Consider the following 15752-nt stretch of genomic DNA (forward strand, 5'->3'; position numbering starts at 1 on the left):
TTTGAACAAATCATCTTGAAGTATGAAAAGTACAAAGAAATGGGGATGGCTAAGACAATTAAAACTTAAAGAACAAAGAGAATTTTGGTGAGAGTGTTTTTATAAATAGCTTCTGATTTAGCTATGAATTTCAAACTAAAAATGTCTCTGGGGAATCCCTTGAAAGGATTTATATGAATTAGGTATTGAAGCACACATAAAACTGACTTGACTTGGTATATACTGATGCTTCTGCATAGTCTGTCTGTTTTAGTGGGTTATTTTTATTTTATTTTTTTAATTTTTTTTAACGTTTATTTATTTATTTTTTTTTAAATTTTTTTTTTTTTAACGTTTATTTATTTTTGGGACAGAGAGAGACAGAGCATGAACGGGGGAGGGGCAGAGAGAGAGGGAGACACAGAATCGGAAACAGGCTCCAGGCTCTGAGCCATCAGCCCAGAGCCCGACGTGGGGCTCGAACTCACAGACCGCGAGATCGTGACCTGGCTGAAGTCGGACGCTCAACCGACTGCGCCACCCAGGCGCCCCTAACGTTTATTTATTTTTGAGAGACAGAGAGAGACAGAGCATGAGCAGGGGAGGGGCAGAGAGAGGGAGACACAGAATCCAAAGCTGGCTCCAGGCTCTGAGCCGTCAGCACAAAGCCGGATGCGGGGCGCAAACCCACGAACAGCGAGTTCATGACCTGAGCCAAAGTCGGACGCCCAACCGACTGAGCCACCCAGGCGTCCCTGTTTTAATGTTTTAATAGATAATAAAATGAAGTATTGGCTTGACACATAACTATTTAACAACTTTTAGTTCACTGAAGGATTCTAAAATTTGAATAGTTGGTTTAAAACTAAGACAAAAGATTTCTATAGCCTGATAAGAAAGGAGGACAGGTAAGAGGAAGGAGATTTGAGCTATTTTAATTGGGAAGAGGATGGCTAGAGCTATGTGACATATGCAAAATGCAGATTTAGTTGACGCCATTAGAATTATCTTCTAAGACATTGGAATGATTGTTAAGATTTTTGTTGTTTTATGGGATTTTTTCATCCCATAAAATGGCTGATAAACTGTATTAGTTTGATTCGTTGTGCCAAGTACGACAAATATCCTCATTCGTTCATTCATTCATTTGACAAACATCCACTGAACACTCAATATGAACAGATACTGCTAGAATCTGGGAGGTAAAGACAAATAATACTTGGTATTTTCTCTCAAGAAACAGAAGTTTTTCTACAAGAGAACAGCCATTAGCCCCACAATGACAGCGCAATGTTATAAAGACTGTGATCAAGAATGTACACAAGAATGGAAGAAAAGAAGGCTATATTTTGGTAGTAATTAGATGAAGGATATAGTGAGAAGAATGAAAATTCTGAAGTGAGAAAGCTGCAGGCTCAAGAGCCTGATGACTAAGGGAGCTACAGAAAGTTCCAAATGATGAAAACAAAGGTTGTGTAGGGACAATAGTGGGAAATGAGCATGAGTGTGAAGTAGCAGACAGGAATCAGGCATTTTATTAAGAGTTCTATATGCCAAGCAAAGGGGTTTGGATTTTTGCCTGAAGGCTATGGGGAATTATTGAAGGATTTTAAGCACAGAAGTGTCACAATCCAATTGGCATTATATCATGAAAGTGGGCGGTCAGACACAAATTGGCAGCAGCCAGTTTTGAGGAGATGGAGAATTTTGCTTGCAAAGATCTACCAAATATAATAATATGCAGGGGTCACATTTGATGACAGACAAACCTTAACTAAAGTGAAAAGTATACAAATCACCAGTAGAATCATTCTGACAGTAGACCAGATTTCCATTCAAAAAAAGAAATAATGGGAATTCTTAGCAATGGGAAGACAAAATGTAAAATATAAATACAGGTAGATGATATAGCTGATATATATAGATAGATGATACAGATAGGTATAGATATAGATATAGATATAGATATAGATATAGATATAGATATAGATATAGATAAAACAGTCTTTGGACTATATCGTAGGGTATAATAAGTAGTTGAAGTGAATGGTTTGAAGCTGATTTGGCCAGAAACTGCTATTAGACTTTAATCCCCAGCAAATGCCCTTATGGTCTTGTTGTTAATTCCAGACACTGAGGAAAAAAAATAACTAAAGGTGTATTGATGTTTTGGTGGGTAATTCCAATTTAAATGCCAGTGTGGAACATTTCCAGACCCGATTATTTTCTACCATAGCTGTCTTGCAATATGAATACCTCGAGTAGTGAGGCTTTAGCTTCATATATTCTCTGGCTTAGAGATAATGACTCTTTAGTAACCATAAAGGAACTTGTGTATTGAAATGATGCTAATCACCTTCATTATAAGGTATATGCTTATTCAAATAATGTTCTTTAGTAATTGCATGCATTTACTCAAGTACGTGATATAATTTAATATTTTATGGAAACATTCTCAAACAACTATAGCGGGAAAAATTGGCCAAAAGGGAATTCGAACAAATAAGTAAATAGATGAAAAATTGTAAATATTATCTCTACTCATTTTTCCTTTATTATTTTCCTCTATTTCATTGCTTTTTATTTAAAAAATAAAGGGATACACCTAAGTTCTTTAAGAAACAAATGAAATGGAATAAAGAATTACAAAGAATTGAAATTCCTTGGAACTTATATACAGGAAAAATAGCCACCAAGAATGTTTGCTGTGGGCCAAGCAACAATCCAACTTAGTTATCTCAATTAGTTATTTCAAAATTACATGCTTTTTACCATACATCTTAACTTAATAAATGTTTGCCAACCTTGTTATGAATTTCACCTTGTACACTAGTTCTTTCTTTTCCTGAACGTAAGCCAACATATGGTTCTCTTTACCAGGGTCCTGTCAAAATACCGTGGTCAATGCTCCTTTTTGCAAACTTGTCATAAATTCATCCCATGATTATCCAATTATAAGAGAAATGAGTTAAAGAAGGAGTTTGTACACCTTTCACAAATTTATTCACCAAAAATTTGTTATTGAAAGGACTAGGAAAGTGGTCAGGAAGATACGAAGCAAAAAGGTGATGCATAACTTATGGAATGACTGATTTTTTTTATTATCTAAAACAATTGAGACTGAATGCAGGTAAAGAAAAAAAAATAAGGTAATTCTTTTAGAGTAATGTCTCTTAAAATGTTCACTCCTGTCATAGTACGTGACTTTTTTTCTGGATTAAAAAAAAGTTTTGTTGAAGTATAATTTATATGCCATGAAATTAACCCATTATAAATGTAAAATTAATTTATTTTGGTAAACGTACAGAGTTGTGCAGCTATCACTACGATCCAATTTTAGAACATTTTCATGTTTTCTTAAATTTATTATTTGGCAAAATCAGTATTTTTAAGACCTTAGTAACTAGAATAAAGTAAAAGTATATCAGATTATGGTTAGCCAGGCCTACCACTGGGTTTAAACAATGTGAGGTTATCTGGTGAATGGGTGGATTGAACCAGTAAAGTATAGTTACAGGTTTAAGACAAAATGCTGAGAGCAGCTACTAAGAAAGAGAGAATCCAGCAAAGACTTAAACAATCTCATGGAGCTAAGGTAACAAAACTTAGCATTCGGAGCTGCCATGAAGGAAAGAACCTAGTAGATACCCTACAATCTTATTCGGAACCCTTGCAAAGCTGCACACTAGGAGCCAGGGTGAAGCAGAGGTAGAATTAGCCAAAGACCTACGCACTCCTGCCTTGAAACAGCTCAGCACCTGATTACATAAAAGTGACTCAGTACGATTCATCCTATAGGAAAGTGGGGAGTAGTCTATGAAGAATAAATGAACACATTTTCTAGAAATTCTAATAATTTTTTAGACATGTTTCAGGTATTAAATAAGAATTAACAGGCAAATCAAGAAACAGGACAAGAGACTAAACAAAAATTATAAATAGATCCATTAACATGCCCGATATTCAAGTTATCAGATATAAACTTTAAAATAACTATGGTTAATAGGCTGGAAAAGTAGAAGAGGTGGTAGCAATTTTCATTAAAGAATTGAAATTTACAAAATTAATCACATGGAGAGGGGGAACACAATAATTGAAATTGAGAATTTAATAGATGAGTTTAACAGGAGATTGGATTCAAGAGAAGATTAATCAAATAGAAAATAGATTAATGAAAAATATCCAGCTGAAGCACAAAGAGAAAGATAAATGGGATATACTTTAGAAGTGTATAATAATTTATAGGACCTGTAACTGAAACCCCAGAAGGGGAGAAAAAGAGAAAGGTAAGAGGAAGGAGATTTGAGCTATTTTAATTGGGAAGAGGATGGCTAGAGCTATGTGACATATGCAAAATGCAGATTTAGTTGACGCCATTAGAATTATCTTCTAAGACATTGGAATGATTGTTAAGATTTTTGTTGTTTTATGGGATTTTTTCATCCCATAAAATGGCTGATAAACTGTATTAGTTTGATTCGTTGTGCCAAGTACAACAAATATCCTCATTCGTTCATTCATTCATTTGACAAACATCCACTGAACACTCAATATGAACAGATACTGCTAGAATCTGGGAGGTAAAGACAAATAATACTTGGTATTTTCTCTCAAGAAACAGAAGTTTTTCTACAAGAGAACACCCAAAAAAGTTCTTGGTTAATCAAAAATTAGTCAAGAAGAAAAAATACAACATGAGTGGAGTAAATTTTTTTTGTTTGTTTCTTTATTTTTTGAGAGGCAGAGAGAGACAGAGAGAGAGTAGGGGAGGGGCAGACAGAGAGGGAGACACAGAATCTGAAGCAGGCTCCAGGCTCTGATCTGTCAGCACAGTGTACAATGCGGGGCTCGAACTCATGAACCGTGAGATCATGACCTGAGCCAACGTCGGACACCAAACCGACTGAGCCACCCAGGCACCCCGAGTGGAGTAAATTTTAAAAAAATAGTATGACGCCCAATATTACCTTAAATGTATCAGTAATTACATCAACTCTTACTAGGCAAAATACTCATATTTGATTATCAAACTGAAATTACCAAAGTTTGCCAGATTTAGCAAATAAAAACAGGATACCCACTTAAATTTGAATTTCAGATAAACAATGAATAATGCTTTAGGATAACTATATCCCATGCCCATGTAATATTCAGAACATACTTATTCTAAAACATTATTCATTGTTTATTTTAAATTTTAATCTAACTAAACATGATGTATGCACTGTTAACACTAGTGCACCCTTATCACTAAGACAGTTATCAGTCCCAAACTAATTAATGTGACTTCTGGAAGAAGGGCTCCCTAATATGCAACCTCAGAGTTAGACAGACTTACCCATCTATAAGCACTACCCCAGGCGTGCATACCCACTGAAAATTCAAAGCTTGTTCCTGGAGAAGCAGAAATATAAACTCAGGTAAATGTTGCTATCAAAACAGCAATCTTAAACATAAGAATAAGAAAGACTGAAAGATTGAAAAAACAAAACAAAAAAACCCCAACCCACCCCAAACGAACAAACAAACAAAAAAACCCACACACACCAGGAGAATACTAAGCAAAAGAAGTCTATCTTAGCTAAACTAATGTAGGCCCAAGTAAACTTTAAGACAAGAAACATTCCTAGGTATATGCCTAATAGAAATAGATACACATTTGTATCAAAAGCCATGTATGATTTTAATCACAAGGCTTTCTTCATAATATTCTAAAGCTTAAAATAACCTCAATGTCCACTAATAAAGAAATCTAAATTGTTATATATTGATACAACGGAGTACTATAGAGAACTGGAAAAAATTGCTATGCACAAGTGCTTAGATCTTGCAAACAGGATATTGGATGAAAGAAATTGGACAAATGAATACAAATTGTATAATTCCAATTATACAACATTTTTTAAAAAGACAAAAATAACCTAAAGTGATAAAAGTCAAGATGGTGGTTACTTTGAGGAGGAATTTGTGTTTATAGTGGGACAAAGGGAGGGCTACTGGTAATACTATATTTTTTATCTACATGGTGGTTACATAGATGTGTTCATCTTGGGAAAATTCATTAAACAACGTGCTCAGGAATTTTGCATTTTTATTGAATATTATACTTCAGTAAAATAGTTGCATTACATAAACATGGTATTGCATGTGCTAAATAGCACATATAACTACAGTGTAGTGAAAGAATACAAGGGAAGGAAAGATGAACTTAGGTAGAAATACCTAAGTAGAGCTTTGGGAGCTGAGGAGCAGTGAGAACGTGAAAGCACTGGAATATGGAAAAGCAAGGAGAATGAAATGGAATGGTGTATTTGGACAACTGCATGCACTTTAATACAAGTTACCTTTCACGCAGGAACTGGCAGGATATGAGGCTGCAAATATAGGTAATGCCTGCTCAGTGTTGACTCTTGAAGGCCCAATGTTACATATGCCTCTGTTGACCGAACTCATTCTCTTACCCTCACTTCTAAGTTCAGCCATGGCTGGCTTGATGCAGGCTTCGACTCACCTTATGCAGAAAATGTCTGACCTCAAACCTGTACTACACATCTTTAACTTTTCACCCCGGAAAGGCTCCAGTGCCATAGATGTTAAAGTACCCATTTCTCAAGCATGTGTGAGCATCCCCGAAAGTACAGGCTACTCCAAGCAACAGGAGAGAGGACTTACAGATAAATAGTTCTCCTAGTCAGTCCTTAGGTGGATGGTTCTGGGAAGCATTCTACAGGATCCTTAGGAGTTTGGAGGCAGGATGGAGCCTTGCTGCCTCCAGTGACTTTGATAACATACTCTTATAGTGGATTTCCCTCTTTCCCTTTCCATCCCTTTCCCAAACCATTTGCTGCCACTCTGGACATTATCTCCCTAATAAACTGCATGCACCTAAGATTTTGTCTGGGGTTCTGCCCTAGGAGAAAACATGAGCTAAGAATTGTGGGTTCTATCCTGCAAGGCAGGGGGAACCCAAGTTAAGAGTGGCTGCACAGAGCCACGTAGGACACTGAGTAACAATGCAGGCAAAGAACTCGGTCTTTGAGAGGCTGGATAACTCACCTCCTTCTTCTCTGAAGCAATGAGAAATAGGACAAAGAAGTAAAGCAGATAAAGATAATCTTTATCTCTGATGAAGATCATTTTAGAGAATGTGACTCACATGTTTAGGCAGATGGACTTCCTGTTAATGAACCTCAGATTTAGATCGACCCCCTATAGTGTTAGGGCAGTAAGACCTCCGCACTGCAAACATAGCCTTCCTTTAGAGAGGCAGAGCAGAATGTCTATATACAGCCTGGATAAAAAGAGGCATTGATTCCTAGTAATCTAAGGAGTGCAGAGAAAAACATTGGTGAAAAGCAGCATTTGAGCTGAAACTGAGTGAGCAGAGTTTTGACAGGTGTAGACAGAGGTTACATATGAGATAGTGATGTGTAAGTGATTAACTGCTAAACCAAATAAATTGCTATGGTTTAGCAAATAGTTATAGGAAATAGATTATCTCTAACAGAGGATGCATATAGCATTTTGAGTATTTATTCATTTCTTCTTAGAAAGTTAAATAGAATTCAATCTTATCAAATGGTGGGTGGAATTCTGAGCTAAGGTGCCAATATGTAATAACTATAGTCCTCCACATTTCTTCCCCACTGCCAAATTCATATTCATTAAACCCTTTTCCCTTGTTGCTAAGCAGAGGATGCAAGAATACATTACAAATCATAAATATTAGCACAGTAGGATTTGCAAGTCAACCTGTCTTATTATGAATGCAGTTGCAAAGTTCTAACCTTCTGTGTTCTTGTCTACATTCTGTACAGGCTGGGAATACTTCCCCCAGGATTATCAGCACCAGGAAAGGCAATAAATGCTTGTAAATCATTGTCATTTTTTCTGTAACAAATGCCTTTGTTTAGTGCCATCACATTTACCGATGGCTACAGGTACATGCATGAGTGAAGGTATATATTCGCCACCATCCCACACACAAACATGCATAATCCACTTGGAAATACACAAAACACAGATAAAAGGCAGAAGTGAGGATACACTATACTTTTCAACATCTAAAATATAAATTCTTGGGGCACCTGGGTGGCTCAGTCAGTTAAGCATCTGACTTCAGCTCAGGTCTTGATCTCACGTGCACGAGTTTGAGCCCCACATCGGGCTCTGTGCTGAAAGCTTGGAGCCTGGAGCCTGCTTCAGATTCTGTCTCTCTCTCTCTCTCTCTCTCTCTCTCTGCCCCTTGCCTGCTTGCTTTCTCTCTGTCTCTCAAAAATGAATATTTAAAAAAAATTAATATAAATTCTTGCCACTTTCATTTTTAAGGTAAGATGTGGACTTCACAGTCTTTTGCTTTGTCTTATTTAGTATGCTTGGTCAGAGCAGAAATAACATAGGATCCTGGCATTTTACGAACACTTTCGACGCAGACCACCCTGAGTCGGGACCTGTGGCTATCAGATTGTGTCAGAGCTTCATTTATCTCTTTCCCTCCTGCTGCCTGCCTGCCTTTTGACCATTTCACTGCTAATTAAACCTGAGAGCAGGTGGATAGAGAGAAGCTGTTAATCTCTATTTATTCCCTTTCACGGGTCGGGTTTAGAGGAGGGATAAACAAATACGGGAAAAGTAAGGTTGGGTGCTGTTTTAAGATTTTTACTGATCTCTCTCCATCTGGATACATTGTGATTCAGGTTTATTTTAGAATACCCAGTTACTAATGTAACATTCTTAGTGATCAACCATTTGATTCAATTCACTTCAATAATTCGACTGATGTCCTGCTAAGAGCTAGGCCTTATGTTATATGTGAGACAGAGAAGAGTGCTTTCTGCTCTCTGCTTTCTGCTATTATGCAGTTCTCAGACAAAACCGAAATACATACAACAAACAAGTAATTGAAAATGTGATTGGGGCACCTGGGTGGCTCGGTCAGTTAAGCAACCAGCTCTTGTTTTTGGCTCAGGTCATGATCTCTCGGTTCACGAGTTCAAGCCCGGGATCTGTCTCCCTGCTGTCAGCACAGAGCCCGCTTTAGATCCTCTGTCCATCCTCTCTCTCTGCCCCTCCCTTGCTCTCTCTTTCTCTCTCTCTCAAAAATGAATAAACATTTAGAAAAAAAGTGTAATCAATGACAGGAGGAAAAGGGCAGGGAAACAGGCATTAGGGCATGTGTACATAAACTCAAAGACTTTCACACAGCAATGGGACTTGGGCTTTTTCTCTCATCTTTCCTATACACTCCAGATTCTCAGGTGAAGAGAATGGTGAAAATATGTGACTGACTTAGATTAACGGGTAAGCTAATAGCCTGCTGTTTTAAATAAGAGGCTGAGCTTTCTTACTTGCTGGTCACTCTCTTAGAAGGCTCCTTGATAGCTCATTATATATCAACTTTCATTCAATAAAATCCTCCCATCAGGATCTTAAAGGGTCAAGTTTTAGGGTGTGCTCCAATGATAATAACTTCTGTCATTGAGAGGATCACAGAAGGATAGTGCGTTAAGGACCCTTGGAACTATCACCCCATTATATGAATGATAAAAATTAGGATTAGAAATTTAAGTGATATTTTTCTAAAATCAGCTGAGATAGAAACTCAGATCTTTTGACTCTAATACGTGGTATGCTAATGAGTTATGCTCCTGGTGAAGCTTCTAGCAATTTTATAACAAGCTTAAAGAAGAGACCAAGCACAAATATAATCCTTCAGATTTAGATTTCAAATCATTGATTTAAAACTGCTCTGCACCATCAGAAAATAAATGAAAAACTAAAACTACCTATAATTCTTCATCTTCTCAGACTACCATTTGATGACCTTGAAAATGGTATCATAAATTTTTCTGTTGTTATTAGGTCCAAATAATGTTTAGGGCCTTGAAAGTTTGTTCTTGATGAACCCAAGAGGATTGCTGATAACTGCTATTTGGTTTTCTCAAGGTTCCCTCATTTTCTTTTAAATCTTGTAATGCAGAATTAGTGCATGTTGAATTGCCCATCTCTTAATTATAGTATTATTTTGTTATTATTGGATGTGAAATGGTAAAATAACTTTGCTAATTTTAGGTAGATTCAGATATAAATATTTTAATTTTTTTTAACGTTTATTTATTTTTGAGAGACAGAAAGTATGAGCGGGGAAGGGACAGAGAGAAGGAGACACAGAATTCCAAGCAGGCTGTAGGCTCCAAGCTGTCAGCACAGAGCCGGACCGGAGGCTTGAACCCACCAACCCCAATATCATGACCTGAGCGGAAGTCGGCCACTCAACCGACTGAGCCACCCAGGCACCCACCCCATAGATTTAAATATTTAAAAAAAAGATTTGATAGATACCTTATTTAGTGTTGCTTGTCAGAATTATCTTGTGGAAATTGTAGGATTTATCAAACCGGTTGTTCACTGTAAAATTACTAAACCAGTTTTTTGTAATTTTGATTAACTTATTTTGTAAGGTGAGGACGATCTCTGAAAGACGAGCTATTTTTAAGCCAGCCTTAAATGTATTCCTTCCTTCATCCTTCCTCCTAATTGTAAGGTCAGTGATATCCACCTCTTTGACTAATAGGAAATGCTATCTGTATGAAATCAGCTTATCTAAATATATTAAGAATATCCAGCAGTCCTGTTTCATGGAAATTAAATGAGTGAATAACTTTGTGATGAGAAAATCACAAGGTCATGGCCACTGTTGCTTTAAAACTAAACGAGCAAATCTTTAAAAACAGTTTGCTTTTGCTCTTTCCATGGTAAGAGCTCAGTGGTCATCTTTTTCTTGGATTTTGACATTCAGAGGATCTCCAAGGCCCAGACAGTAAAAGCAATAAAAGATGATAGGGTTGAAGGTGGTTTGATAAAGTATTAAATAAGCAACAACACAGCCTTATGATGTTTGAAGATGGTTCCTCTAAAACTGTTCAGAAGTTTGATAGGAACCAGAACCAGTATGTCATCAAGCAATAATCTTAGTATAATCATTATGTTTGAGGACATCCGTGTATATGTTAGCATATTTTGATTAATATTAAATATTAATATTAAATATTTAAATATTAAAACCAAAATATTTAAATATTTCCATACAGTTACAATAGCAGTTGGTCACATTAATTTAAAGAAAAATGATCTTGTTATGGGGCATTTACTGTACTCTCTACTGGGAAAATATTTCTATTTAGTGGCTCCTTATTCTGGTTGTGAAGCATGAAATCTGAGTGTGAATGTTGCCGGGATGATCATGGATGAAGAGAGTGATAAACAGAGCTCAGGCTTGTATTTGTGGGTTCCCCTGTTTCCTCTTTCACATTTTCAAAGAAACTCTTTTCAGCATTTGTATGCTCGTGATATACCAAGTCTTCCTCACCAAAATCACATTGTAAAATCTGATGAAGGAAAGCCTTTCAGAAAAAAAAAAAAACCTTGATACAATTATATCTGTACATTTATAAAATGTGTTTATTAATTCTTAAAAGTTCCATGCATTTCATCTAAGCACCTCCCTATATTTTGTGGAGTGAAAAGCTAATTGCTCAATGACTTTCAGGGATCCTCAGAGCAAATGGAAGAATATTTGGAGAGGAGGTGGGGTGAGAAGCACAGCAATGGTAAGGAGGAGGGGAGGTCATCTAGAATTGTTTACTCTAAGGGCCAAAACAACACTGAATCCCTTTGATTTTATTCCTTGAAGTATTGTGAGTTATCTAGTGACACAGAGATTAAGGAACCTACTCTTTCTGTGAGTGGTAGAATGTTTATGGAGGTGACTGAACAGGGCAAGAAAGTTTTCTCAGAAATTGTCATTCAATGTAAAAAGATGTATGTGATTAATGCAAACTTGAGATGATCATAAGGGCATTCATAGCTTATTTGAGAAAAAAATCTCTGTCATGCGGAGCTTTACTGTCTTTTTCAGTCAAGATACACATTTAAAAAAAAAGAATGTAAGAAAACCTGAGGTTAACCAATAAGGATGCTGGATCCTGGGAGCTCCCAGTTACTGGAGTCCCAGTACACCCCAAGGTGTAAACCCTGTAGCTCGTCAGCAAGGTGTAGGCCTTCCGCCCATCTTCATGGCAAGAACCTGTGTGGGATCTCTGACTCACTGATGGGAAAGCCCTGCACCATATTAACTCTTTACAAGTAGATTTCCAGCCTTTCAGTCTTTATTAAGTGATACCACATGCACTCACAATCAGTCTGATCCTCAGCTCTATTTCTTTATTAGGAAGAGTATCTGATTTGTGCTAATGACAGAAATTAGTCTTTAAGTGAGTTTTTATTAAGTAGCTGGCCATTTTGTGTCAATTACACATCTGAGTAACACAAAGACGTAAAATAGTTAAAATGCACACAAGCTGGAAGGGAAAAGCATGCTTTTCCGTGAAATCTTGGGCAGTTGCTTTTCCTCTAGGAAACAACAATCACATCATCCTAATCCTTGTGAGAGAAATCTCTTTATGTCCTCAGTGGATGATAAGCTACAGTAACAAAATATATATATATGAGCCCACCTGATTCTCTTCACTAAATCTGAAGAACAAAACAGCCTGCCCTCCAACCTTATTCCCACTGTGGCCCTCTCCCCCCCCCCCCCCACTACCATTCAAAGTTGTATCCACCTCTTCTTCTCTCCCCATGTTACATTCTGGAAAAAACTTTGGGGAGGTATCAAGATTCCCCACACAAAGTAAAAGTTTATAAAAAATAGGAGGCAATGGATATGCTAAATTGCAACATATAGATGAGTTCACAGAAGGTGCAAATTATTGTCACCAGAAGTTTTAAAGAATATGGTTAAGAGTTGAGGCTTGGGCTAGAAGATACAAAGGGTATTCTAGGTGGAGGCCTAAGGAGAGATGGGAGGAAACAGTATGAACTATGTCTGAGACTCCAGATAAATTCAGATCAGTTGGGGAAAAGGATGAGACAAGCCTGGATGATTTTAATATTCATTTGGGAAGCAATGGGAATTCATATTACATAACTCAGTGATGGAGATGCCTGAATAGAAGCCCGAGGGCTCATCCTAGAATTAAAATGGCTTTCATCAGAGAAGAAAAGGGATAGGATTAGAGAGGAGAGCATCCAGAACCTTTGTTCTTAATCTGCTTTCGGCAGCAAGGTTTATGATTTGGAGCTATCACTCTTCTCTCAATACTTACCTTTCTTGTCTCTCATTATCTAATGTTTGCATATCCTTCATACCTAGTTTGTATGTCCAGATATTGATACGTGTTTGCATTTATGGATTATGTTTCTGGGATATTTCATTGTAAAGCCCCTAATGATGGTCCACAAAATGTAGGTAGTTACTTTTGTTCCGTCCTAGTTACAGTCTTAGATAAATCACTCAGCCCCTTCAGACTTAGTTTCTTCGTTTATGCAATGGTGAGATACGACTGGGTATTTTCTAACCTAACATATAGAACTAACATCACATGCATTTCCAGTCACTATTCTCAACCATACACAGGGCAAGGTTTATAACTGAAGACTGTTTCTCAGCCATGTGCCCCCACTAGGTTTGGGTACGCTATTAGATAAGAAAGTAGACATCCTTCATTTCCTCTGATGAGATCAAAGAAAAATAACTGATGTTCACAAGAAGGAATACTGACCATATTCACTTTTGTTTCTTTGGGCTGATGTATGAGGATAAATTAAAAAATTCAGGAGGTTAATAAGCTCTACTGGCAAAATTATTTAAGATCAATAAGGGAAATCATTACACTCCATGTCACTCACACATAAAATTTATAGAGCAAATAGTTATCCTTTTAAAGATTTTAATACATACTTAAAAATGGACAATTTATTATTACATAATTATATAACATTGATACTGTGAGATATGTGGGTGTATATATTTTTCTTTTCATTAAAATAGTTTCATGCTTATAAAAGTCACCCTAAGTCAACTTGGGACAAAGAGAACAACATACAGTAGAAATAAACCAAGTAGTAAATAGGGCATAAGTAAGGAAAAATATTATAAAGCAGTTACATTGTTGACACAAAAGAAAAAAAATAAATACACTTTTCTATTATTTGAAGGCAATTCACAATCATTTCCAGGAATTCTGTGAGAATTTAAGGCCATTTGTTCTAAAGAAATGCTTTAATTCAGACACAACATCACAAAACTGTAATTCTTGTAAAAACTGTACATGCAAAAATTTTACAATTAATTGTGGACAGGCAGTTCCGTATGTAGGAGTAGGTTATTTCACAAATGTGTTGTGCACTAAGTCACAGGTTGTGTGTATTTAACTGGGAATTACACAAAAAACTTCCAGCCTGTGCACCCTGCATGGCCACATGGAAAGGTGAGAACTAGAAGTCCAAATTGACAGAGCCAGTATCCCTTTGAATTAAAATATCTAGACAAGGTAGAATGGAATAAAAAGTTTAAAACTTCTGCTACATGGTTCACAGTTAAATATTCTGGGTTTTAGTCTTTTAAATAGCATTATAATATAAAGACGCTACTTTTTACACAAAGTATTTTCTGTGCATTTTACAGTTCACGATGTTTGACTTTTTCCTATTTCTACGGAGAATTATAAAACATAAACTGACGGCAGTCTAAATTTAGAACCCAAACCCCATGAAAAATGCATGTCCTTATAGGATACACACCTGCTACGCTTAAACTCCCATACTCGGCAAACAATGCAAAGGAACTCATTACTAAGCAGATTCAGCTTTATAAGACAATTCACTTACTGAGAAATATGAAAGTATATTTCCCTCCCCTTGTTTGCAATTGCATTTGTCCAGACAGTCATTCAAAGAGATATTGCTCTTGTGATTATAGCTATTGCAATTTAGAAGACAAAGGATTCAATATTCAAAACTCTTATTCTTAAGAACAGTTATAAAAGTATTGAAATTTAAAAAGTAGTAACATGTAAACATTGATACAGAGAGACTGCTTTCCTAGACACACAGCAGTCGAGGACAGTGTTTGAGTTAAAAACATAGTTTGTGCTTTTTCCCAACAATATATTGGAAATTAGCTGTTTCTGTCCAAAAGAAAAAAAAAAAAGATTCAGAGAAGACATCCATATTTTGCTTCAAGCATTTAAACAATTGTTTTTTTGTTGCTCATGCAACAACCATATTTACAGTTTTGGTTTAGGAAGAGAATTAATTTTGGATCCAAGAAAGCATATTAACCAGTACTGCTGAAAACAAACTGAGAAAAGGATCTCATTCCCTGGTTCATTACAGAGCACCAGGAGCAAAGCATTGATTCAGCAGTTCTAACTGATGTGTAATTAACATTAGCAGTTCAGAGCACAGTCATATCTGAGTCTGTAACACATGTGTAGGCGGGGTGTATGGGGGGGGTGCAGGCGATGGCTTGATTCCTCGGGCCCTCATGTAGGACAGGAACTGCTCGGGGATCTCAGCAAGGACATCTTTAGCCAATCTAGCCATGCTCAGTATGTGGTTTCCACTTCTGTCAATATAATCCCTGAATGGCACGAACTACAACAGAGGTGAAAGAAAGAAAGCATGCTATTTAATAGACACAAAAATCAACATATGTAAACATTTCATTGAGAACTGAAGAAGCCTGGGGTAGTGGTTAGATGGATAATAATTACTACGCATTTTAAAGAGATTTGATTCATTACCAACAGCTACTACAGTGACCAAACCTTTCTAATGTATATACTTTAAAAAGGGATGGAATGGTTTTCTATGTTTGTTCCTCCCGATAATTCAAGTCTCTTGTTCCCGACAGGTCTATCATGTTGCTA

At 36.6% G+C, this 15752-nt stretch overlaps 1 protein-coding gene and 1 long non-coding RNA gene across 2 annotated transcripts in view; one reads left to right on the forward strand and one right to left on the reverse strand.

Moving 5' to 3' along the window:
• The window catches only part of LOC125170103 (uncharacterized), a 420734-nt gene that overhangs the window by 179774 nt on the left and 225208 nt on the right, over positions 1 to 15752 (forward strand). The gene's annotated exons all lie outside the window — the stretch shown is intronic.
• Positions 13781 to 15752, reverse strand: part of CPNE8 (copine 8) — a 232516-nt gene continuing 230544 nt past the window's right edge. The window contains exon 20 of the mRNA XM_047866283.1: positions 13781 to 15477. Within this exon, the coding sequence (XP_047722239.1) occupies positions 15289 to 15477 (189 nt within the window). The 3' untranslated portion in view covers positions 13781 to 15288. The remainder of the gene's footprint in view (positions 15478 to 15752) is intronic.

Source organism: Prionailurus viverrinus, chromosome B4 (assembly GCF_022837055.1).
Source record: "Prionailurus viverrinus isolate Anna chromosome B4, UM_Priviv_1.0, whole genome shotgun sequence".
Taxonomy (NCBI): Eukaryota; Metazoa; Chordata; class Mammalia; order Carnivora; family Felidae; genus Prionailurus; species Prionailurus viverrinus.